At 39.4% G+C, this 21769-nt stretch overlaps 2 protein-coding genes across 3 annotated transcripts; one reads left to right on the top strand and one right to left on the bottom strand.

Annotated features, from left to right (window-relative positions):
- Window positions 1–724: 724 nt before the first annotated feature.
- On the bottom strand, window positions 725–9961 carry tmem182a (transmembrane protein 182a). The gene is made up of 5 exons (XM_041807576.1): window positions 9565–9961; window positions 5939–6065; window positions 3193–3291; window positions 2972–3109; window positions 725–1493 (listed from the first exon to the last, which is right to left on the bottom strand). The coding sequence occupies exons 1-5, from the start codon at window positions 9721–9723 to the stop codon at window positions 1267–1269; spliced, it is 750 nt and encodes a 249-aa protein (XP_041663510.1). The 5' UTR covers window positions 9724–9961; the 3' UTR covers window positions 725–1266.
- Window positions 9962–13202: 3241 nt separating this feature from the next.
- On the top strand, window positions 13203–21214 carry mfsd9 (major facilitator superfamily domain containing 9). Of its 2 annotated transcripts, XM_041807305.1 has the most exons (6): window positions 13209–13333; window positions 15248–15335; window positions 16526–16569; window positions 18031–18160; window positions 19272–19481; window positions 19584–21214. In XM_041807305.1, exons 1-6 carry the CDS (start codon window positions 13247–13249, stop codon window positions 20441–20443), a joined length of 1419 nt encoding a protein of 472 aa, XP_041663239.1. In that variant the 5' UTR covers window positions 13209–13246; the 3' UTR covers window positions 20444–21214. The 2 variants fall into 2 exon arrangements, with proteins under 2 accessions (XP_041663240.1, XP_041663239.1); XM_041807306.1 differs by lacking the exon at window positions 18031–18160 and having other exon boundaries at window positions 13203–13333.
- Window positions 21215–21769: the final 555 nt, after the last annotated feature.

Genomic DNA, 21769 nt, shown 5'->3' with positions numbered 1-21769 from the left:
CGATATTAACGCACAACAACAGAGCTGTATTTGGACATAATCTGAGGTTGTAGAAATGTTTTTTCACTTGAATAAAAATAAAATAAATTAAAAAATAAAATGCATAAATAATTTTGGTCATATCTTACCCCGGCATATCTTAAAGTGCATAAAAACTAGATTTGCACAGTTGTAGCTACAGTTGAAAGGGACATGTTTTATACTCAGTATCTCGGGGCTACTTCGGTCAGCATCGCTGGCCACGGAGTGTTGCATTCACAGTCTGAAATACTGTGGGAATTTATGAAAACTTGCAAAACAGGTTGCCCTCTTCATCTCTGGCATGACCACAGGCTGGGCCACTTGGGGGTTGTTTCTGGGTCACATGTGGCCCCTGGATGGCTAACTGAATAGGCCTGGCATGCTGCACAAGACAGTGTTTGACAGCATGGAGTATATATAGCAAGACAAACATTACATAACTGAGAACAATCAGGATTTTTCTGAGCTTAATTTTTCGAGTCAAGTTCAAATTTGTGTCTCTGCGACTGTCAATCTTCATTCTCTTGACTTCCTGTTGTCTGCAAGAGGGGACGTCTGATATCTGCAGATACACAAAAGTTCCCTTTTAAAGTTAATATCTGGTTATACCAATATCCCACAGATAATATCATGCATCCCTGAGTTTCATATATATATATATATATAAGTATAAACAGACAGACTTGGAGATATGGAGTGTAGTTTTTGCCTTTTTATTGAGTTTATGGACTAAAAACAAGTACAGGGTATCAACAGTTAAAGCCTTTAAATTAACAGCAGAATCATCAGCTTAGGTGCCATTGCCCAAAACACTGACTCTTATCACTGTATATACAGAATATAAAAATAATCATGCATCCTTAAAAGCCTTTCAGCATATTTTTCAGCAGGCAAAGCGCTTAAATCAACATTTTTTTTCCCCTTTTATATTTAATAACTGGTGCAGAGGATTTTTAATACACACTCATTGCCCACACAAGCATCAACACCCAAGATCCAAACTTCAGTGATATGCACCAATAGCTGGTATTTATAATTCAGGTTTGCAGTGTAGTTTACTACCTATAGATGCATTTAAACAGGTTTAATTTTGCAACAAAGTGTTCAAAGTAGTCAGTCAAAGCAACATTTTGAAATCTGCATAGTCCCCCTTCATCATGGTAGACAAAATTGGGGAAAAAATTACGATCACAGAGTTAAATACAAAAAACAGCTTCATCCAAACCCCCCTCTCCTCCTTTTATCTCAGTGGTATTGAACCTGGACAGTTCTGCCGATGAGGAGGAACAGAAGGCCAGCCAGGAAGCAGAAGAAGATGCCCACAGGAGCGAACATGAAGGACAGGCCGTAGTGGTGGGACAGCTGGAAGTTTGGACACAGTGCAGAGCGCTGGTGGTCCACGTAGAGATCCAGCACATCCAGAACCTCCAACCACAGAACGTACATCACCACCACGCACAGCAGGAACAGACCTGGGAGCAACAAAGAGATAAGACAGTGGGGATTCAAAGCTAATAACAGACACAATACAATTCAGACCAATTGAACCAGAGGAAAAACTTACAGTCTTTAGATCTCATCAGTCTTAATAACATTCCTACAGTCATTATTGTAAAGTAAAAAGTAATAAAGACTCAAAAAGTAAAGCTTGTGTTTTGACCAAAATTGGCACCTGTTAAGAGTATAACATTATGTGGCAGTTTAAGATTGCTGTTATAAGATTGATGGGGTATTGGTCTTTGGCGTTTGTTGGTTGTGGCTAGTAGCTAAAGATATTTAAAATTAAATATGAGGGGTCTTGACAATATGGAAGGCCCAAAGCAATAATGCAAGCTTTCATTTTATCTTATCAATTTTTAAGTGACCTCACATGAGGTTTCCTCCAAGTTGGACATGCCCAGAAAATTTCCACAGGATCAGGAGGCATCAGATGCCAAAACCCCTCAACTGGATTCTTTTAAGATGAAATAGCATCAGCTCTACTTCAACATCCCTCTGGATATCTCACCCTATCTCTAAGGTGGAGTCCACATACCCTCCTAAGGAATCTTTTTTTTATGCTTGAACCCACAATCTTATTCTTTCAGTCATTAAAGCTCATGACCATAGGTGAGGGTTGGAACTAAGATCGACAGGTAAACTGAAAGCTATGCCTGCTGGCTCAGCTGCCTCTTCATCACAGTGGATCCATTCTACCCTCACTCGTGAAGAAGACCCAGGGATACTTGAACTCCTTCATTTGAGGCAGAGACTCACTACCCATCCAGAGGGAGCAATCCACTGTTTCCAGCAGAGAACAACGCCTCAGACTTGGCGGCTGACCTTCATCTCGACCATTTAACACTCAGCTACAAACCACTTCAATGCCTGCTGAAGGCCCCTGGATGAAGAAGCCCACAGAACCACATCATCTGCAAAAAGCAGAGATTAAATTCTGGTCACCAGTTGCTCGACTGTGCTTCAAGGTCCTGTCCAGCGAAATCACAAACAGAATCAGAGACAAGGGGCAGCCTTGGTGGAGGCCAACATGCACCGGGAGTTTGTCCGACTTTGGGTAGAGGATGCAGACACAGCTGTCACTTTGGTTGTACAGGGACCAGGCTCATAGCAACCGCCCTGGTATACCCCAGATTCTTGCAGTACCCCCAACATGACTCCCCAAAGGACAGGATTGTAAGCCTTGTCCAAGTCCACAAAACATGTAGACTGGACTAGACTCCTATGCTACCCTAAGAAGATCTACAAGGGTAGAGAGCTAGCCCACTGGCCCGCTGTCCCTCCTGAATCTGAGGTTTTGGCAATCAGCCAGAGTCTCCTTTCCAGCACCTGACTCTAGGGTGCTAGACCTCACTTGCTTAGGGCTTCTATTACGAGGAGAAAATATAAAATGCAATTCTTATTTTTTTGGCTTTGGCTTTTGACAACAGAAATTAAACATTTCACATCTTACCTGAAACCAGGAAGAGGCCTCCTCCTGCTTTATACAGACGGTGGCTGGCAAACGGAGCAGCACAGATGATAAAGAACCCAGCAAGAACAACGGCTGCCACACCAATCAGCATGAAGATGCTCCAGAAGCCTCTGTAAACTACACAGAACAAAAATAAGATCGTGTGTGTTCAGAAGCTGGATCACATAAATATAATCACACTAAGATAGGCAGATACTTACTTATAGCAGTATCATACTCTGTTGCATTGTGGGTCTGATGAGACACAGGGAAGGGGAAGAGGTAGGCGTGCATACACTCTTTAGAGTGGGGCTGATTCGCTGAGGAAAGAGAGAAAATAACACTAAAGATTAACAAAAATCGAGTCATTTTTTATTTCTGATCTGATTTCTGAGCTTTATATAAAACAGTTGTGCTTTTACCTCCTACTCTAAAGAAAAAAAAAACAACTATTTTTCCAAGAAAAAAAAAAAAGTTTTCCTAAATATATTGGCTATGACAAAATAAAGTTCTCATTTTCTAGATTGCCCTCTTATTGTGTTTCTTCGTTCCTTTCCTGCTCACTTCTCCTCCAGCATGTGAAACTCCACTGACCCTCACAAGGTACTTTTACTGCTTGAGGCTGTTTCCGACAATAACCCACCATTCAGCCCCCTCCAGAAAATAGATGACACACAATCAGCCGACAGACGACCAAAATAACATCACATGGCTCTGACTCCAAACAGTCACATGGGAGGTTTGCACCAATCTGACGCCAATGAATTTTGTATGCACGCTGGTAAAGAAATGATTGTCTTTATTTTGGAACAAAGGGCAATGGGATCAGTTGTTAGATAAATGCTGCCACAAACAATAGAGCTATAGTTTTATGGTACTGATCTGTTTCTAATTTTTGACAGCCAAACAATACAAAAGCTTCTAAATTACTTTTCTATGCTTCATTTTTCAAGGGAAATTCAACTTATACTGACAGGCATGCCAAGCATATAGGCCCAATATACACTCAGGCACAAACAGGACCTATAAAGACATGCATTTGTCAAGAGTTGTCAGAGTGAGGGGGCTGCACAAGCACCGTCACGTCCAGCAGTTGGAGCGTCGGTGCCTTGCTTAAGGGCACCCTGACAGTGCTTGAGAAATGACATCTCTCATAGGACAGACCTACTACTATTTCCACCCTCCAACCCCATAAGTTAGTCTTATCGCTTGCAGATACATGATGCACTCAGGCATCCAAGCATTGGAAATTTCTCTGCAGTTTTACTGAACTGCAACAGCTGTGAACAAAATAGATGGTCAAATGAAGTGCATGGGGTTAAGACAACACTGATAGGAGGTATCCTGAGAGGCTAGAAAATGAAGCGCGCTTCATCCTGCTCCTGAAATGTCATATCAACACAGCTAAGTGTCAACTTTGGATTAAGCTATGGGGCAGATCACACATTCAGCTCAACACAGAAATCAACGAGGATCCTTACATTTGCTCTAAAGTAGAGCAATGTGTCATGTAGCAAAGTTTGCAAGAGGGGTCTGGCTGCAGACTGCAGTTCTCAGACAACCCCTCTTGCAGAACACTACTGTGAGACACTGCTTCTGTCAGAATGGAAGTGACATAATTTTCCAGTAGAATGTTTGACAGACTATGAAACATTTAAGAAACTAGAATAGCATTCGGAGAGCGCAGACCTCTGCCATTAGCCCTATCTCCCAATAGTAAAGAATCCTTTAAAAAATTCCTGGATCCAGACGGTGATCCGGATCACTCCCAAAATCTAATCAGTTCTTTTTTATGCCATTTCTGACATTACCTGAAAATTTCGTCAAAATCCATCCATAACTTTTTGAGTTATGTTGCTAACAAATAAACTAACAAACTAACTAACAAACCCTGCCGATCACATAACCTCCTTGGTTAATCATGGTAATCATGTATTGGATTGTTTTAGAAGTAGTTACACGAATGCTGGCCCATTTAAGCTTCATAGGCTTTTGCTAAAGCTTCCATAGCTATGCTAGCTATGCAAGCTACGCAGGTAACAATACTACAGAAGCCAGAGTAGCTTCATTAATCTTAGCTAAGGCTACTGAAGCTAAAGTCAGCCAGTGTTTGTGTAACTACTTATAAAACAGGCTTAGCTTTAGCAAACATAGCATAAGTTAACATAACTTCATTAGCTTTACCTTTAGCTCCATTAGCTACATTACTTATGATGCTTACTGAACTAACATAGCTTTGTTAGCTTTACCTTTAGCTGTGTCAGCTTATTCCTATGTAGCTTACATAACAAATGTAGCATTATTAGCTTTACCTTTAGCTACATTAGCTATGTTTCCTATGTAGCTTACGTAATAATATAGTTTTATGAGCTTTACCTTTGGCTAGATCAATATTTCCTATGTCCCTTGTGTAACTAACATAGCTTTGTTACATTAAGCCTTAGCTACATTAGCTGCATTAGAGTTTTTTCATGGAGGCCATGCTTTTTTTCCCATTAGCAGACTGTTTATTGAATGTTTTGCGATTATTTTTCAAAGGTCAGGTTTATGAGTCAACGTTTTGGTAAGCTAACCCTTTCCTTAACCCTAACCAGAAGGTTATTTCAGTTATATTTTGAGAGCTATAGTATGTATTTCCATTCCAACAGAGGCATTATTTGTTAATTCACACCCAATAGCATTTAGAGAAATTAAAATATTTCCTTACATGCAGTACTCTGTGGCCATTTTAGTATAGCACAGGCAAAGTTTAAAGTAAGGGGAAGTGTTGTTTTTCTAAATACTGTTCTCCACTTTGGATCTGAATATGTTCAAAAGATAAAGACACAAAGTATTCAAAATAAAGGCATGCATTAATAGTTATTGCTATCGCTTTATATACTAGGCAATGGAAACAAAGTAAAGTAAAGCCAGAGCAGTGAAACAAACAGATTTATTAGAACAGCTTCATGTATCTGTGTTGCTTACTAAACCAGAGCTTCCACAGCAGATCTTCATCGTCCTCATTCCCACCAAACGAACACTTCCAGAAAAATCCTTCATGGTACAGAGTGACGTCACTGGTGGATTCCTGCTGCACCACCACATCTCCACGCTGACAGACAGAGCAAAGGGAAAAAAAAGTTAAAATACTTTTTTTTAATCTACACAGAAGGGTTGTCTATGCTATCTGTGGGTGTAATAAAAGTCTGAGAGCAGTCTCACAATCTGAGAGGCAGGTGTGTGATGCCACTGTGACACGGAGCAGCTGCTAATTCAGGTCAAGGGTTGAGCTGAACAAGCACCTCCAACCTCATGCAGGTTTGGTCTGGTGCCGTGTGAACGTGCAGTTTAAGGGTGTTCCCATTTAGGAAACATTTGTCTTTGGTGGCAACTATTTTTACTGAATAAATGTATCCTATTCTCTAATATTTTACCCTCTGTTATACCATAGAAGGTGCGAGCTTTAAAGAAGTCAACATTCATTCAAAGAGTACAGACAGGCCTACTCTTTTTGTGAAAAAAAGTTTAGAACAAAGGGCTATTTCTGACTAAAACATCTGATACCGAAGAGAAAAAGTTATATCCTGTATTAGATACTTTGAAAAACTACTTACTTATTTTGTATTATAGTATATAGTACTACTTAGGTTTTATTGTAGTGTTATCATGTGATGATTCCAGTATCCGTGCCCACTATGAAAAGCTAAGTATGTTCAACTCGGTGATATTTAATACAGCAACATACCACTGAGCCTACTGGTATTTGTATTTCTATCATAGGGCCACGTGGTATAAGCTATGTCTCAACTACTGCATAGCTGCACACACACACACGCTACATTAAACAGGGTCTGATTACATGAAGATGTTCTCCTGCAGGGATGCCTCTCCACCCTGCAGTGCTGGGAAAATGACCAGAGGGGCTTAGAAAAACAGAAGAAGGAACTTGATTTTAGGTTTAAAGGTAGATCTGTCAACTATTATTAAAGGGATGGAATATAGAGAAGGGAATAGAAATAACATGCTACCTATTGACAAAATTACTGGGACTGGTTTTCTTCCGTGGCCTTACAACAAGAACAACTGAACCAATTTATACATAGTTTGAGCCTTCACATGCACAAAATACCGAAAAATGGGATACAACATGATACAATACCATACAATACTATATGACCTAATACAATTTGATAGGAAACAACACAACATGATATGTTATGATGTAATACAATACCAAATAATCAACACAATGCAATGTGATGTGATGCAAATCAATGCAATGCGATACGATACGATACAACTTAGCATGATAAAATAGGATACAACACAGCATATGATACAATGCAATGTGTTGCGATACAAAAGTACAAGATAGACTTAGAGAAGATATGATAATATAAGAGATGTTTTGATACATCAGTGTTTCCGAATCATTTTTCCTTGGAGCCTCCCCTATATGTGCCTAACAAAAGTGAAGCCCCCCTGGAACAGAAGTCAAAAGAAAAAGGGACACACTGCCATCAAAAATCAACATAGATTTCACTGATAAAACCCTAAAAAGAGGCCTATGCATACTTTCTTATTAAAAGACCTTTGTGTAAACCACTTAATAACTGCTTTATCATGGTTTTAGTCAATATTTACAAATCTATTTCTGGCAGCCTCAGAGCAGACAAGGCCTCACACCCCTCCTTTTGCGCCTCCCTGGGGGGTCTTGGACCCCAGGTTGGGAACCAATGGGATACATGACAGAAAAAGACATGATACGATACAAAATGATGAGACATGATACAAAACATCACCATGATACAATACAATACAATACGATACAATATGATATGATAAGATACGATACAACACAATACAATACATAACCATATAAGACACTATACTATACGGTATGGTATGGCATGGTATACTATAAGAAAATAAGAGACAATACAATATTAGGCAATACCAGATGGTATATGATACAATACTATACAACATGATTTGATACAATACATTATGATACCATACGATAGTGGAATAATACAGACTTAGATAAGATAACTCAAGAGATATTATGATATGATATGATAGAATAGGAAATGATCAATACTATACAATACAATTCAATACGATACGATAAGTCACAATACCATACCATACCATACAGCAATACATGATATGATGCGTTACCATAAGGCATGATACGATACAATAGAATAAGATGGGATACAATATAATAAATGGTCAATTGAAAACGGACTTGAGCTTGTATGGTGTTTTTCTAGTCATCGCTTTTACACTGAAGGTCTCGCCTACCCATTCATTCTCTTTTACTCCATTCTCTCTACATTCATACACTGATGGCAGAGGTTGCCATGGAGAACTGGCCATCAGCATTTACCTTATCCCACTCATGTATTTCCCCTACCTGTTTACACGCCACTGGAGAGACAGTGGGAGCAAACTGGAGTTAAGTGTCTTGCCCAAGGACACACTGACATGTGACTGCAAGAAGATCGAAACTACAACCCTCCTATTGTGGGACAACTGACTCTACCTACTGAGCCACAGTTGCCCCATGATAAAAGACCTGATACAATAAGAAACGGTACAATAGAATTAGATAAGATAAAACAAATGGTATGGCACAATAGAATAGAATGAGATGTGATCAATAGAATAAGAAATTATACGACTGATACAATATCATATGATAACGCAATGAAATGCGATGCAATATAATATGGTATGATACAATACCATATCATCACAGAATGACATGAAACACTACATTTTAATGTAATGCGGTATGATATGAAACAATTTGGTACATAACATTAGGAATTATATGGTACAGTGAGCTTCTATGTAATACTGAATGATATAAAAGAATATGGAAAAAATGTGATCGATTTGAAATGGTAAGATAAGTAATTTACCAAACAATACCATACCATACTATACCATAGCATACCAACCTATACTAAAGAATTTAATACGGTACAACACAGTACAACACGACACAACACAATGCTAAAACCAGACACGATATGATACGATATAATATGACACGATACGATATGATATGATATAATATGACATGATACGATACAATACGATAAAATACAATACGATTCGATACAGTACGATATGATACGATAAAATACAATACGATTCGATACAGTACGATATGATATGATAAAATACAATACGATTCGATACAGTACGATATGATACGATAAAATACAATACGATTCGATACAGTACGATACGATACAATGCCACGCATCATAATACAGTGTGATGCAGTGGGACACAATGCAATACATTAAATGTTATCCTTTGGATATACATGTTTTCACTGTTTCACACATTGAGCTGTCTTGAAAGCTTGTCTTTGAAATTATTATTATGTGAGAGGTCATATAGAACACAAACCAGTCACAGCACAGGTACTTCAAATATTAAACAATTACTGGAACGATGCTGCAATTTTGGCCTTAATATAAAAACAACTGTCCTATAATGTGAACATTTTGTAAACTGAAAAAAATTAACCAAACATTTAACATGTACATAAGAAATGATCTCTTGCTATCTCTATAATCTGCTATACCCACCTCTACGGTCACACCACCAGGGCTGACAGTTTCCTCAGGGTTTGGTTGGCAGCTCTCTGCAGCCAGCAGCCAATAATCAGTTCCAAATGACAGCAAGATGAACACAGCAGCCAGAGCTCCAAAGAACCCTGCAAAAAACAACGCCACACTGAGCTTCATGCTCCAGGATTCACCAGCCTCTCAGATACTGAGTGTCACAACTCCAGCTACTGCCAGTGCATGTGACAAAAAGAGGCAGAAACAACAGCTCCTTTTGCACTTTTGTAAATCCACAGAGTGGGTTGTGTTCTAGCTGGTTTATGCAGGCTTCCCAGATCCTGACGCTTCTCCTGTCTCTCAGTTTGTGTTATGGGAGGACGAAGTTGAGCACATGACACCTCTGGACCCTGCTGGGGTCTTCAGCCAGCCAGTCAGCCCACCCTCCCTTCTTCCCAAACGCCCCAGGCTATTTTGGGGGTCTGATTGAAGGCGGCTGCTCCTCTCTACTGTGGGATAGAGTGTGAAGAGCAGTTGGAGAGTGTGAAGGGAGGGGGTCAGAAATAACCAGCGGCAACTGGACACCTAGCGTCTGCACGGGAATGTCAGGGCAGGGTGGGACTGAAAGGACAGAAAAGGGGCGAAGAAGCGTCCCACAACACCATGTCTGAAGCTTCTGCCTCACCAGGACAGCATACTTGTAAACACATAAACCCAGCAGGATCGTTTCCTGTAAATGAGGGTGGGGAAAATTATCATAAATGCTTTCTCTGTGCTTCTGAGGGATTTCACTGGGATGTTATCAAATGAAGCTTTATAAATAGTAGAAGTGACTCTACGTGGTACTAATATTTCTTAAAATATGAAAGTATTTCCAGGAAAAAGGTCACAAAAACAGCCATTATTATAATATAAAACAACACTTTAACTATGAATTAGCTTGTCCATTAAAAAGTCATGGTAGCTTTTCATACAATTATACTTTAAAATTACTCCAACGTGGCATTTAAATTTGTGGGAAAATTTTGATCTATAAATTTTTGATCTTTTTTTAGTCATATTTTTTGGGTTTAGCACAGTCAGATTCAGTTGAAAGGAGCCGCTTCTTTATTAGCATCTAAGGGGCATATTTAATAGAGTCTTGGTGCAAGCTTCAGCAAATTAACACAGTGATGTGACCCAGGACACGCTGACCTGGTAGCACTGCACCCACATGTGATCCAAAAACATCTGAGCAACTTTGCCATGGCAGTGATTTATTTTCCATCCACAGCTGTGTACCTTAAAACTCAGATTGAGTGAATTGGTGAGTTGGTGTGATGCTTTAACCCTGCACATTTTACTTCAGAGTGCATTGCATTACAATAGAGGCCTACATTTGAATTTGACTTTTAAAAATTTCTCATACCATTTGAGGTAGCAGACATGGGGTAACCTTGCAAAACAGATGGATTTGGCAGATTCCATGTCCGTCATCAGGAAAATCCATCTTGGAAAGCTTCAATTTGAAATGATTGTGCCAGCTCTGAAAGTGGACCTGACCAATCAACATCACAGGAGACTGAGGCAGCAGCTGCCAGGAGGGTTAAGTTGTACTGTAAGCGATATGTATAATGATTGCTGTGAGCGTAATGTTTAGCTTGGATGTAGCGATAGTGTAGTGAAAGTTTTTTCAAAACTGGGCTGCATTTATTTATCAAAAGAAGAGCGACACTTAAAACAGTTTTGGAAAAGAAAATGCATTGCAGTTCTCCCGACCGGCCTTGACATGAGTTTTGTCCAACAAAAAAGCTCCACTGTTCATAAGCTATGGCAGTGTCTGCCTGCCAAGGTTAGGCTAATACCTTAGTTGCACATGCCTACTCTCTCATCTCATCACTTCATCACTTCATCACTTCATCACTTCGATTGGCCTGTTATAGATGTGACAGACAGCACGTTTGTCCAGTTTCATTCTGAGATTTTTTTTTCTTTAAGTCCTGCTGGACCCAAACGCTTTGAATGGGAGGGTTCCCCAATGAATGATAAATGTATCCTATGCAATGGATATATCAAACAGTATGGCATGTCAGGTTAGATGTGGAGGGTTGCAGCAGATCCCTGCTGTCATTAGACAAGAGGTGGGGCACACCCTGACACAGCAAAAAAACAATTAACCATACTCACGCTCACATCTACGGGCAATTTAGAGTGTCATTTGATTTAGTAGTGACCCTGTGGAAGAAAGCTAAAGCTGGACTACATTAAGAGAAACAATAAATGCAATTGGGACTCAAACCTGGATTTGAAACAGGAGGCAACAACCCTAACCACTTCACCACCATGCAGCAATAGTCAGCAATATTTCATCACACAAAGAATGGCATTCTGATGTCTTGTTAAAGTCATTTCAGAGAAATAAAGTCAAGTCAGAGAATTGTTTTGCTGTCAAAAAAAAAGCATTTCTGAAGTGGATTCACTATGTCTGCAGCACTTTTTTTGGGGGGGGCATTGATATATAAATTATAAGTCTCTGCAGACGGTCCCCTTTGAATTTGCAGCTCATAAAGAAACACCGGTTTAATGTCAGTTTATTTCATAAGCTGCCAAAGCTGCTCACCAGAGCTTTAACCAGTTTAACTAATGAAGCAACCACATTTTCAAAGTACTGGGCTCACAACTGCATTTATTTGAATTCAGAATTTTGTATGTTAAGTCTTTTTTGTTTGCATCCCATCTTTCAGGCAAAATTAACGAGTGTAAAGTGGGGTTGTGGTGGTTGTATTGCTATGCAAAATCTGAATGAGTTACAATCTGCCGAAAAGCAGAGCTTCTTACTTGTTACTGTAAGTCTGAAAAATGTCCAGCAGATGGTGCCAAAGAGCCTAAAATCTCAGCCAGCTGAGTTTTAGGATTGTGGCAAGCATTTATTTCACAATCACATAAAGCATTTATAATAGTGGTTTAGCAAGCATTCTAATCATGTAATGAAATAGACAGATGTTTATAATACCCCAAAACCAAGGGTGGACATGATTTTAAGGATTTAAAATGCTGGTTATATAATCAAACTATGTAACAACGATTGGCTTAAAAGTTGCAAAGATATCACTTATAAGATGGGCACATTGAGTAAGTTTGAGAAAACTTGATCATTCTATTGTGTATTTTCTTTCTATTTATGTTGATTTAAAAACAGTGCAGGCACGTGCTCGGCATTATTATTATTATTCAAAAAAAAAACGTCATTAAAAATACATTTTTTTCATGAGTTATTACAGTTAAAGTAAACTTCACGAAATGAACCGTTTAGCTATATTAAAGAGCTCGTCCGTTTCTGTATATTAAGCCTACATATTTTCTTTTTTGTTTGATAATAAAGATTTTTTCCCAATCAGTTCTGTGACGTCAGAGGACGATACCAACTACATGCGCAAAGGCGGGGGAGTCGAAGGAGACAACACTGCAGTTCAACGTCAAGAAACCAACCACGTCGAAAATATTTGGCTTCCTGGCAGAAATAACAATTTAAATCGGTTTTTAAACTCCGCAGCCTTTTAAATCTGCCACAGTTTCCAGCGGTAGATCCCGGGCCGTTTACCTGCATCCCCCTTCTCGTGAGACCTCTACCGGGACGTCTCACAGTAAAATGATCTGTTTGGATGATTTACAGTAGAGCGGAAGAGCGCTACCGCCTTTGCAACAGAGGTGCTGTCACAGAGGGAGGATGAACAACCAGAAATGTAGCACTTTATTTCAGAAACCGAGGGGACGGACGAGAATAATACAATGTATCTACGTGGTGGGCTTCATGGTGAGTAGTTAGCTCCGACAAGAGACCTGAATAAAGTGCTCGTGACATTTTTGCTTTCATAACCTAGAGGACCTGTGCAAAAATACATTTCATAAGAGAGTGTGGTCTTTAACCCATGCTGAAACTTGACTTGTATAAAATTTGAACAGGGTACAATCCCGTGATTTTAATCAGAATACAATAAAGTAGGCCAGTAAATTATATTTAAATTTTCAATGAACCGACAGACAGATTTGACAGCTTCAACCTTTGTTTTTTTAATGGCATCTTCTTCTTTTTTTTTTTTTTTTTTTTTTTTTTTTTTTTTACCGTATTGTTAAAGTTCATATTAGTTTAAAAATTTAGTGGTTACCTTTATGGTTTACCTGCAGTTGCTATCTGAGTACAACATTTGTTATTGACAACATAATTTAACTTTGGTTTAATAATACCCTTAGGCCTACTAAACTGTGTTAAAGTTGACAAAGAAAATTGACTGAATGTAATTCTACTATATTTGTCACACTTATTGGATCAGATGTAGCTAAAAAGAAGATGTATACAGCAGGTTATTGTGACATGTCTGAGTGGCTGCTCTTCAATGCTGTCAGTGAAATATGTTGCAAAGTGGTCTGACATGTTCCTGATTTTTAAACATGTTGGTATTACATGCTCAACAAAAAGATAGCATTGTTTATCAATCATCTTTAAGTACAGTTTCATCAAATATCTCTACCAGTTTGAGGTTTTCCATGCTTCCAACCACTAGCTTTACATGTGAGCCTATTATTTGATAAGCTCATTTAATTTCAGGTTACTGTAAGAATAAATGCTGCTCTTTTTTGAAGCACAGAGTGCTGATAGAAAATGGACAGTGGACAGTACATTTGCTGAGAGTAAAGCAGTTAGTGTAATAAGTGAAGTCAGTGCACTTTATGAATTGCTGTGTGACTTTAATCAGGAGTTTAGCAAGAGTCGCTCTGAAGTATGAAACCAGGAAAACAGGATGAACTGGTGCATTTATCCCGAACTCTCTCTGCTTGCTCTCTAACTACAGCGGTACATGCAGTAGAACCGGCTGCTTGGTACCATGTATTGCTAAAACAACCAAGTATCAAAAGATCTGCAAAATCAATCAAAGGCTACTACCTAAATAGCAAGCTAAAGAGAACAATAGAAATAAAAAAAATCCTGATCTTAAATGCAGATTTATACCAAATTTATACAGCTGATATTGTCGTTATTACCCCTCCTGATTGGTAAGTGACCATAAAGACAAATGCATAATGAAATTCAAGGGCACCTTTAGGCCAAAGTATTACAAAAAAACTGCAACTACTGTCTGGCGGCTATATGCCTCCACTAGGTACACAAGCTCTGGACTGTATAAAATACAGTGTTTGGTCATGAAGGAGTGCTGGGGTTATTTTTGTGGTCATGCGACTGGTAGAAATCTATTTTTTTAGGGAGTGGGTGCATGTTTTGTAATAAACTTTGGATTACAGAGCTAGTCAAATATATGAGGGTCATATTGATGCATAAAATAATAACCTTTGTTTTGCAAATTCTAATCAGTTTAACTTCGGGTCAAAGCTAGGTTTGTGCCAAATATGACAAAAATCCCTTAATACATTCTTGAAATATTTTGTTCACAAGATTTTAGGTCACAGTGGCTTTGACCTTATTCCTCCACATTCAATTCAGTTTATCTTTGAGTCAGAGTGGACATATTTGCAAAGTTTGAAGAAAATCCCTCAAACTATTCTTAATACCTCTCGTTCAAAATAATGTCCCGGACAGACTGACAAAGCAAAATTATAATACTCCCGGCCCTGGCTATCACTCTACTGCTGTGACTTTGTTTACGCCGTTTTACCAAACCTTACGAAGGCTCAACTTTGCTCCTTCTTTTTCTCTTCCACCTGCTTTCTGTAGGATTTGTTTGGGGTGAGCATGATCATCCCACTGTTGAGCCATCATGTGAAAGCTCTTGGAGCAAGTCCCACCGTGGCTGGTATAGTAGGTAAGCTGTGTTCTTGGGTTTTCACAATGGCAGAATTTCAAACGTATATATCATACTAATACAAATGAGTTGCTGTTTCAGTCTGTTCTAACAACAGACACCCCACAAGTGACAACAAATAATGGCAGACGTAATGGTTTTGTTCATATAGAATGTGGTGTCCAAGAGACGACCTGCAGAGTTTACCACACACTAAAAAAAATAATTCACTGGCAACCAAAGGGTCCACTTTCAAAACTCCAAATCTTTGTTGGTATATCACAACTCTAGAGTGAAACTGTTTGCTCAGCTGTTGGCTACCTGCAGCATCCATTGCAATAGCAATTTTGCTCCAGTTCCCTCCTTGCCAGTTTGATTGTGGTATGTTTTACAGGACACATTGTACAAACAGTCATGTTGTTCCCACAAATCAACAAATTGGTTGTCCATTTATGATGTCCATCTAACTTTATGCTTCACATATATAATCAATGCCATGGCTGTGTTTGCTGTGCTTCCTCCTTCAGTCAGCTGGCATCCTGATTAGCCATCCTCTCTTTCTACATAATAATCCACAGAGTGTGTGCTCAGCTGTGTTTGATGATCTAATTGTGAATATTTAACATTTTTAATATTTACGATCTCAAGCTGGAGCAGCTCCGATCATCCTCTAAGTATATCAAAGAGAGAAACTTAACTCTTAACCACTATTAAGACACATAACACTGCAGGAAAATAGTCAAGATATTTTTAAAAACTTAAATTATAATCCAGCCTTTGCTGACTTTGGTCAGATGGGGGCAATCTGACCCAAAATCTGCAGTTATCTTGAATTATGTAACCCACTTAAGATAAAAGTCCTATACTGAGTAGTTGCTTGTTTTTAATTGCCAAAAAATGCAGTCAAACTCCCTTCTCTCTATGTACAGATACTTTGGCAACACTTTGTGTTGAACAGGACAAAAGTTTTAAAAGTTTCAACAACCATACTGTGCCCTTTGCACAAAGCAAACATATAAGTTGCATCATAGTATGTAATGTGGAGTCATCCTTGCAAATGGCACAGATCATATGGAGCTCTCACAGTTAAACCTTTTATAGCATTCCCAGTAGTATTTAGATGCATTTTTCTGTGATTATTTGACATTATCAAGTTAACATGGTCAAATCAGGCTCCTAATAATGAACCCTTTTTTATAAATGTGTTGCAGGATCAACATATGGGATCTTACAGCTCTTCTCAAGCACAATAGTTGTAAGTATTGACTTCTTTCTAACCTCCATTCTGCCTCTCATGCTGGAAACGGCATGCTCACAGTTAGCAAAATGGCTGCAGGCTCTGTCATCTCTGGTATTTCATGAAAACAATAAACACTGCCTCTTTTAGGTTGGTTGTGGCTGCACATTTACACACACCAGCTAGTTGTAGTTATCTGGAGTCACACACCTATCACTGTTTCAATGCAGATTTGTCTGTATTAGTCTTAAAAATGCAGACATTTCCTAACAAAGTACTCATTGAACACTATGATGGAAAATCAGAGCAATCATAATTGAAAACGACTCAAAAATCCACACTCCTTCAACATTAGAATCTGCGAGTTTCTCTGCCTTCCACATCCCACACACCACCGCCCATCGCTCCTGAAATTGGTTAAATTCTCAGAGGTCATGGGACAAATTAAAGCGATAAAGAGTCATCTGTGTGCTCCCGCGTGCAGAGCGGCTGGACCCTGATAAACGTTGGGATACTTGAACAGCTGGGTCTCTATGATAATCCCACCAGGCTACATCCTACACACAGCGAACTCAATTGGTCCTAATTTCATTATTCCATCAGTTGTAGGTACGTGAATGTGCAGCAGAAAAAAAGGATGGGTGAGAATCTAATAAAGGGTTTTTCAAGGCTTAGGTTGAGAGAAAAGTTAAGTTTCTGTTTTTTCTGTTCCAAAGAATGTAGAATGATACTTCAGCTTGTAAACCCACATTAGAATTCAAATTTGAGCCTTAAGACATTTTCAGTGAGTCCTATTGTTCCAACATGGGCGTATCTACAGAAGGCTTAAGTGGACATGCAGTCATACACTTTATTTTATTTTTTAATTGTTGTTTTCTCAACATCTCCACTCATTTATGACATTATCTCATAAATGAGTGGAACCCAGCCAGGTTGCGGGGTTTAAAATTCAGGTGGATTTGTTATGTCTGCCCTGAAGCTGAATGTTCTCAACCTGGCTGATTTTTTGACGTAAAACTCAGATCTCAAGATACTGACATAATTAAGACAAAAATAGGATTAAACAACCTGAAATTACATGTTTTCACAGAAACATGTAGTACAGTCAACTGTATGGATGTACTATGTCCTCTTAGTGCTCCTTTATTTATCATACAGTTATTGGCATTTATGTTTTTCTTCACTGTCTGCATGCGGCTTAAAATATCAAAACATGCAAATATTATTTAATCTTTAATAAGGTTTTTGTGAAAGCAGCCATGTTAGTGCGTCTAAAGTGTTCATATCAGAACAAAATCTGAGCACAGCAAAGGTCTTATTTCATTCCAACCATGAAAAAAAAAACAATTTTGCAGGCTTTGATGGTAATATGTTGTTTATTTGTGTTTTTTACCCTCTGAGTCTGTATCAGCCTGTAAGTTTGAAATTATAAAATGTAGCTCATGTTGTTGTTGTTAATTTAATATGTGTGATGGTCAGGGCAGCTGGAGTGATGTTGTGGGACGGCGGTACTCTCTGCTAACCTGCCTGCTGCTAAGTGCATGCGGCTATGGCCTGCTTGGGATGTCCACCAGCATTGCTCTGTTTGTCCTCGCACGGATACCTGTGGGTGAGTCCTTATTGATAAACCCTTTTACATTGAGAGCGTATTGATATCACAAAATAAAAAAAACTAGGGATACACAATAATATCAACATGATGTTAGTATTATCTCCAGCCCATACTCTGCACAGATGTTCCTGTACACTATGCCAGCTACCTGGTTGTGCCGTTCCATGTTTGCCTTGCCTGCCAGCATCCTACATCCTGTTGTGATGTGCTGTACTGTCTCAGGGGCTTCTTTACACAGTCTGAATCTCTGGTCCTGCCTATCGTGGTAGACCCCAGCCTTTAATGATCTTGTGTAGTTCTCAGAGAAGGGATAACCCGCCAGAGGATGATGAGAGGTTTAGGATTTTACTGGCAATTTCGTGTCAGCAATGTGTTCTCTAAGTAACACTGCTGTTTTTCCATGAGTGGAGATGATTTCCGTTGTGCACTGTGAAATTATCTCATGTTATTAGTGATTTCACCACTCAGTGTCAGTGTTGTTTTATACTGGCTCCAAATTTAGGCTGCAGGCTTCAATACTCACATATGCAAAATGCCTTTTCCTATTTTTCATCCACCCTGGACACTGTTTGAGGATTAATGGCAGTTAGCATACGCAATTTTTAGCTGTTAGCATTTGTAGCAAACGCTCTGTAAAGAATGCCTTTTAGTGATTGATTAAAGTAGAAAAAGATAACGTCATATCTGTGACAATATTTTGGTTAGTTTTAAAGTAAATCTCTACTAGGGTAAGATCAACCTTACATCTCTGGTGCAACTGAACAATGACACAACTTAAGTTAGAACTTAACTGGTTTCAACGCAGTGTTTAGTGTGGACTTTACACCATAACTTAAGGACAAACTTAAGCATAGCTGGTGCAACAGGCTACAGATAAATTTGTGCATATGGGTCAACTTTTTGTTTAGGTTTTTCTAAAAATCTTATGTGCATAACCCTGTTTTTATTTCAGTCTTGGTTATAAAAATATTAGAAATATGGATGTAAAATTTTAAATCAAATAACAAAAGTGTGCAACTTTGTGCAAACACAGCATTTTTGTCTTTAAGTTGAAATTTTCTCATTCTCACTGATTGCACTGACTGCATTGGCTTCATTTCTGTTTTAGGGCTGTTCAAGCACTCCCTATCCATCTGCAGAGCCCTGCTGTCTGACCTGGTGTCAGACTCAGAGCGCCCCCTGGTGATGGGATACTTTAATGCAGCCTCTAGTGTTGGCTTCATCCTGGGTCCAGTTGTTGGTGGCTACCTAACAGAGCATGAAGGCGGTTTTTATACCTCCTCCTTTATGTGTGCCACCATCTTTCTGATTAATGCAGGTGTGTTGAAAATGTAAAAAACAAACAAACAAACAAACAAAAAAAGATTTAATGGAGAAGAAATCTGAATATTTTATAACTTTTATGATTTTATGGTTCCAGGCCTGGTGTGGATGCTACCCTGGAGTGAAGCCCTAAATTGCCGTAATGACACTGATTCCAGCAACAACACAAGTAAAGGTTGTCATGACAACAACTGCAGGAAGTTGATTCAGAATGGCTCTCATGCAAATGAACACCGCCCAGTGTTTGCAGCAGAGACCAATCACAGCTCCAGACCTGCAGGGAAGCACCCAGGTGGCATCAGGTGGAGGGAGGTGTCTCTGCTTCAGCCTATCTGGAACCAGCTCTCCTCAGTGGGCTCAAAGATCCACATGGTGGCCTCCTCAGACATGTGGGACCTCTTCCTGGTGCGCCTCCTCATGGCTGTATCTATCATGCTTTACTACAGTAACTTCTCCTTGGCAATGGAGGAGCGTTTCTCTCTCAAACCAAAGGTGACAGGGTACCTCATCAGCTACAGCAGCACCTTAGGGGCCCTGGCTGGGTTCCTAGTGGGTCCTGTCACCCAGCTGTATGGAAACAACATGCCTGCTCTGCTGCTTCACTCAACAGTTCTCACCTGCCTGCTCATTTTCTTGTACGCATCTGCAGCCGGAGTGTGGCTGGTGGTGCTCACCTCCACCTTCTTTGCCATTTCCACCTCTATCGGACGGACGTGTATCACAGATCTGGAGCTGCAGAGAGGAGGGGTCCAGGCCAGTGGGACTCTGATAGGAGCAGGGCAGTCGGTCACAGCCGTTGGCCGGGTCCTGGCCCCTCTTCTTTCTGGTCTGGCCCAGGAGTTCAGCCCGTGTGGTCCCCCTAGTCTGGGAGTGGTGTTAGCTTTAGCAGCTGTAGGTTTACTACTTATCAGGATCCCCAAATGGGATGGGAGGGGGATGACAAAAGCCAAACTCTGAAAGTCAGAGTAACTGGATGAATGTAAAATAATCAATCAAAGCATATCTTCCAGAAAGAGAAGTGCTCTTATCTTTGAAGAGGCCAGCTGTGAAGATGAGCAGTGAGAAGTAGATCCTGCTCAAAACAAGTCTGTAGATGAGATGAAATCACAGACTAAAACTGGCACTTCATCACCAGCATCGCAGTTTCTCCGTTGGGACCTGCTTTAGGTGAAGTCAGGAATAAGAGATAAAGTTTAATCTGCATCCTCCAGTGACAAAGTTTGGGCTCATGTTGCCTGCAACAGCTTATGTGGAAATATGTTTTTATTTAAATGTATTTCTGTAACCACCACACTGTCAAGAGTCTGTCCCTGCTGATGATGACAAGTAAAATCCCTTAATTTATATCAATAAATGCAATCAAACTTTAGCTGCTGGTTAGATAATCGGGATTCCTGAGAGTTGGTAACACTAGTTTGGTTTTGGAGTTTGCCATGATAAAACACTTTTTTAAACTTCAAATCCAGGTATTTTTCTTCCAGAAATGTACCATAAATGGTTCCTACTGTGGTACAAAAGCAAAGCTTGCTAGTTTACTTCTACACAGATCTGTTTATTTATAATGGGTTTTGTTTTTAAAGGAGATTTGAATATATTTGATTGGACTTTTTAGTTTTTACTCTGAGCACTACTGTTGTTTTACACTGTTAAATGTCGGAAACAGACTTGTATAAATGAATGTAAAGATGTCAGAAAATCCATGACGTAAGAGCCAGAATCTTATAAATGAATAAAGAACTTTTTGTATTGGAGTCTGTTATGTTTTAGTTTTGAAAAAGTATTTGCCCCTTCCTGATTTCTTTTTTGTTTTAAGACTGTTTTGGGGCGTATTGTCTTCATTCTGATAAAACAGCTGGAGAGAGAAAAAAAAAAAAATTTTAAATCTCTTAAATAGAACCTGTCTGACAAAGGGAAGTTGGCTAAAAGATCTCAAAAAGTAACCCATCATGGCACCATCTAACAAAGTCACAGACATCTATCAGTCTGTAAAAGCGTTACAAAGCCATTTCTAAGGTTCCAGCAAATGATGGTGAGAGCCATTAGCCACAAATGGAGAAAACTTGGTCAACCTTCCCAGGAGTGGCTGGCCTACCAAAGTTACTTTAGGAGAGTATCAACAACTCATCCAGAAGGTCATAAAAGAAGCCAAAACAACATCTAAAGACCTGCAGGCCTCATTTGACTCAGTTAAGGTCAGTGTTCATGACTCAACAGTAAGAAAGAGACTGGGCAAAAATGGCATTCATGGGAGAGTACCAAGGCCGAAACCACTGCTAACCAAAA

This window comes from Cheilinus undulatus, linkage group 15 (genome assembly GCF_018320785.1).
Source record: "Cheilinus undulatus linkage group 15, ASM1832078v1, whole genome shotgun sequence".
Taxonomy (NCBI): Eukaryota; Metazoa; Chordata; class Actinopteri; order Labriformes; family Labridae; genus Cheilinus; species Cheilinus undulatus.
This window is presented reverse-complemented; position numbering and strand designations above follow the sequence as displayed.

Excerpts from the sequence above, each read along its gene's own strand:
- tmem182a (XM_041807576.1), bottom strand. The coding sequence starts at position 9,723 with ATGAAGCTCAGTGTGGCGTTGTTTTTTGCAGGGTTCTTTGGAGCTCTG. Across the intron at positions 6,066-9,564 it reads CTGGTGGTGTGACCGTAGAG|CGTGGAGATGTGGTGGTGCA; the intron begins GTGGGTATAGCA and ends TCTGTCTGTCAG. Across the intron at positions 3,292-5,938 it reads GCTGTGGAAGCTCTGGTTTA|CGAATCAGCCCCACTCTAAA; the intron begins GTAAGCAACACA and ends CTCTTTCCTCAG.
- mfsd9 (XM_041807305.1), top strand. The coding sequence starts at position 13,247 with ATGAACAACCAGAAATGTAGCACTTTATTTCAGAAACCGAGGGGACGG. Across the intron at positions 15,336-16,525 it reads CACCGTGGCTGGTATAGTAG|GATCAACATATGGGATCTTA; the intron begins GTAAGCTGTGTT and ends AATGTGTTGCAG. Across the intron at positions 16,570-18,030 it reads TCTTCTCAAGCACAATAGTT|GGCAGCTGGAGTGATGTTGT; the intron begins GTAAGTATTGAC and ends TGTGATGGTCAG.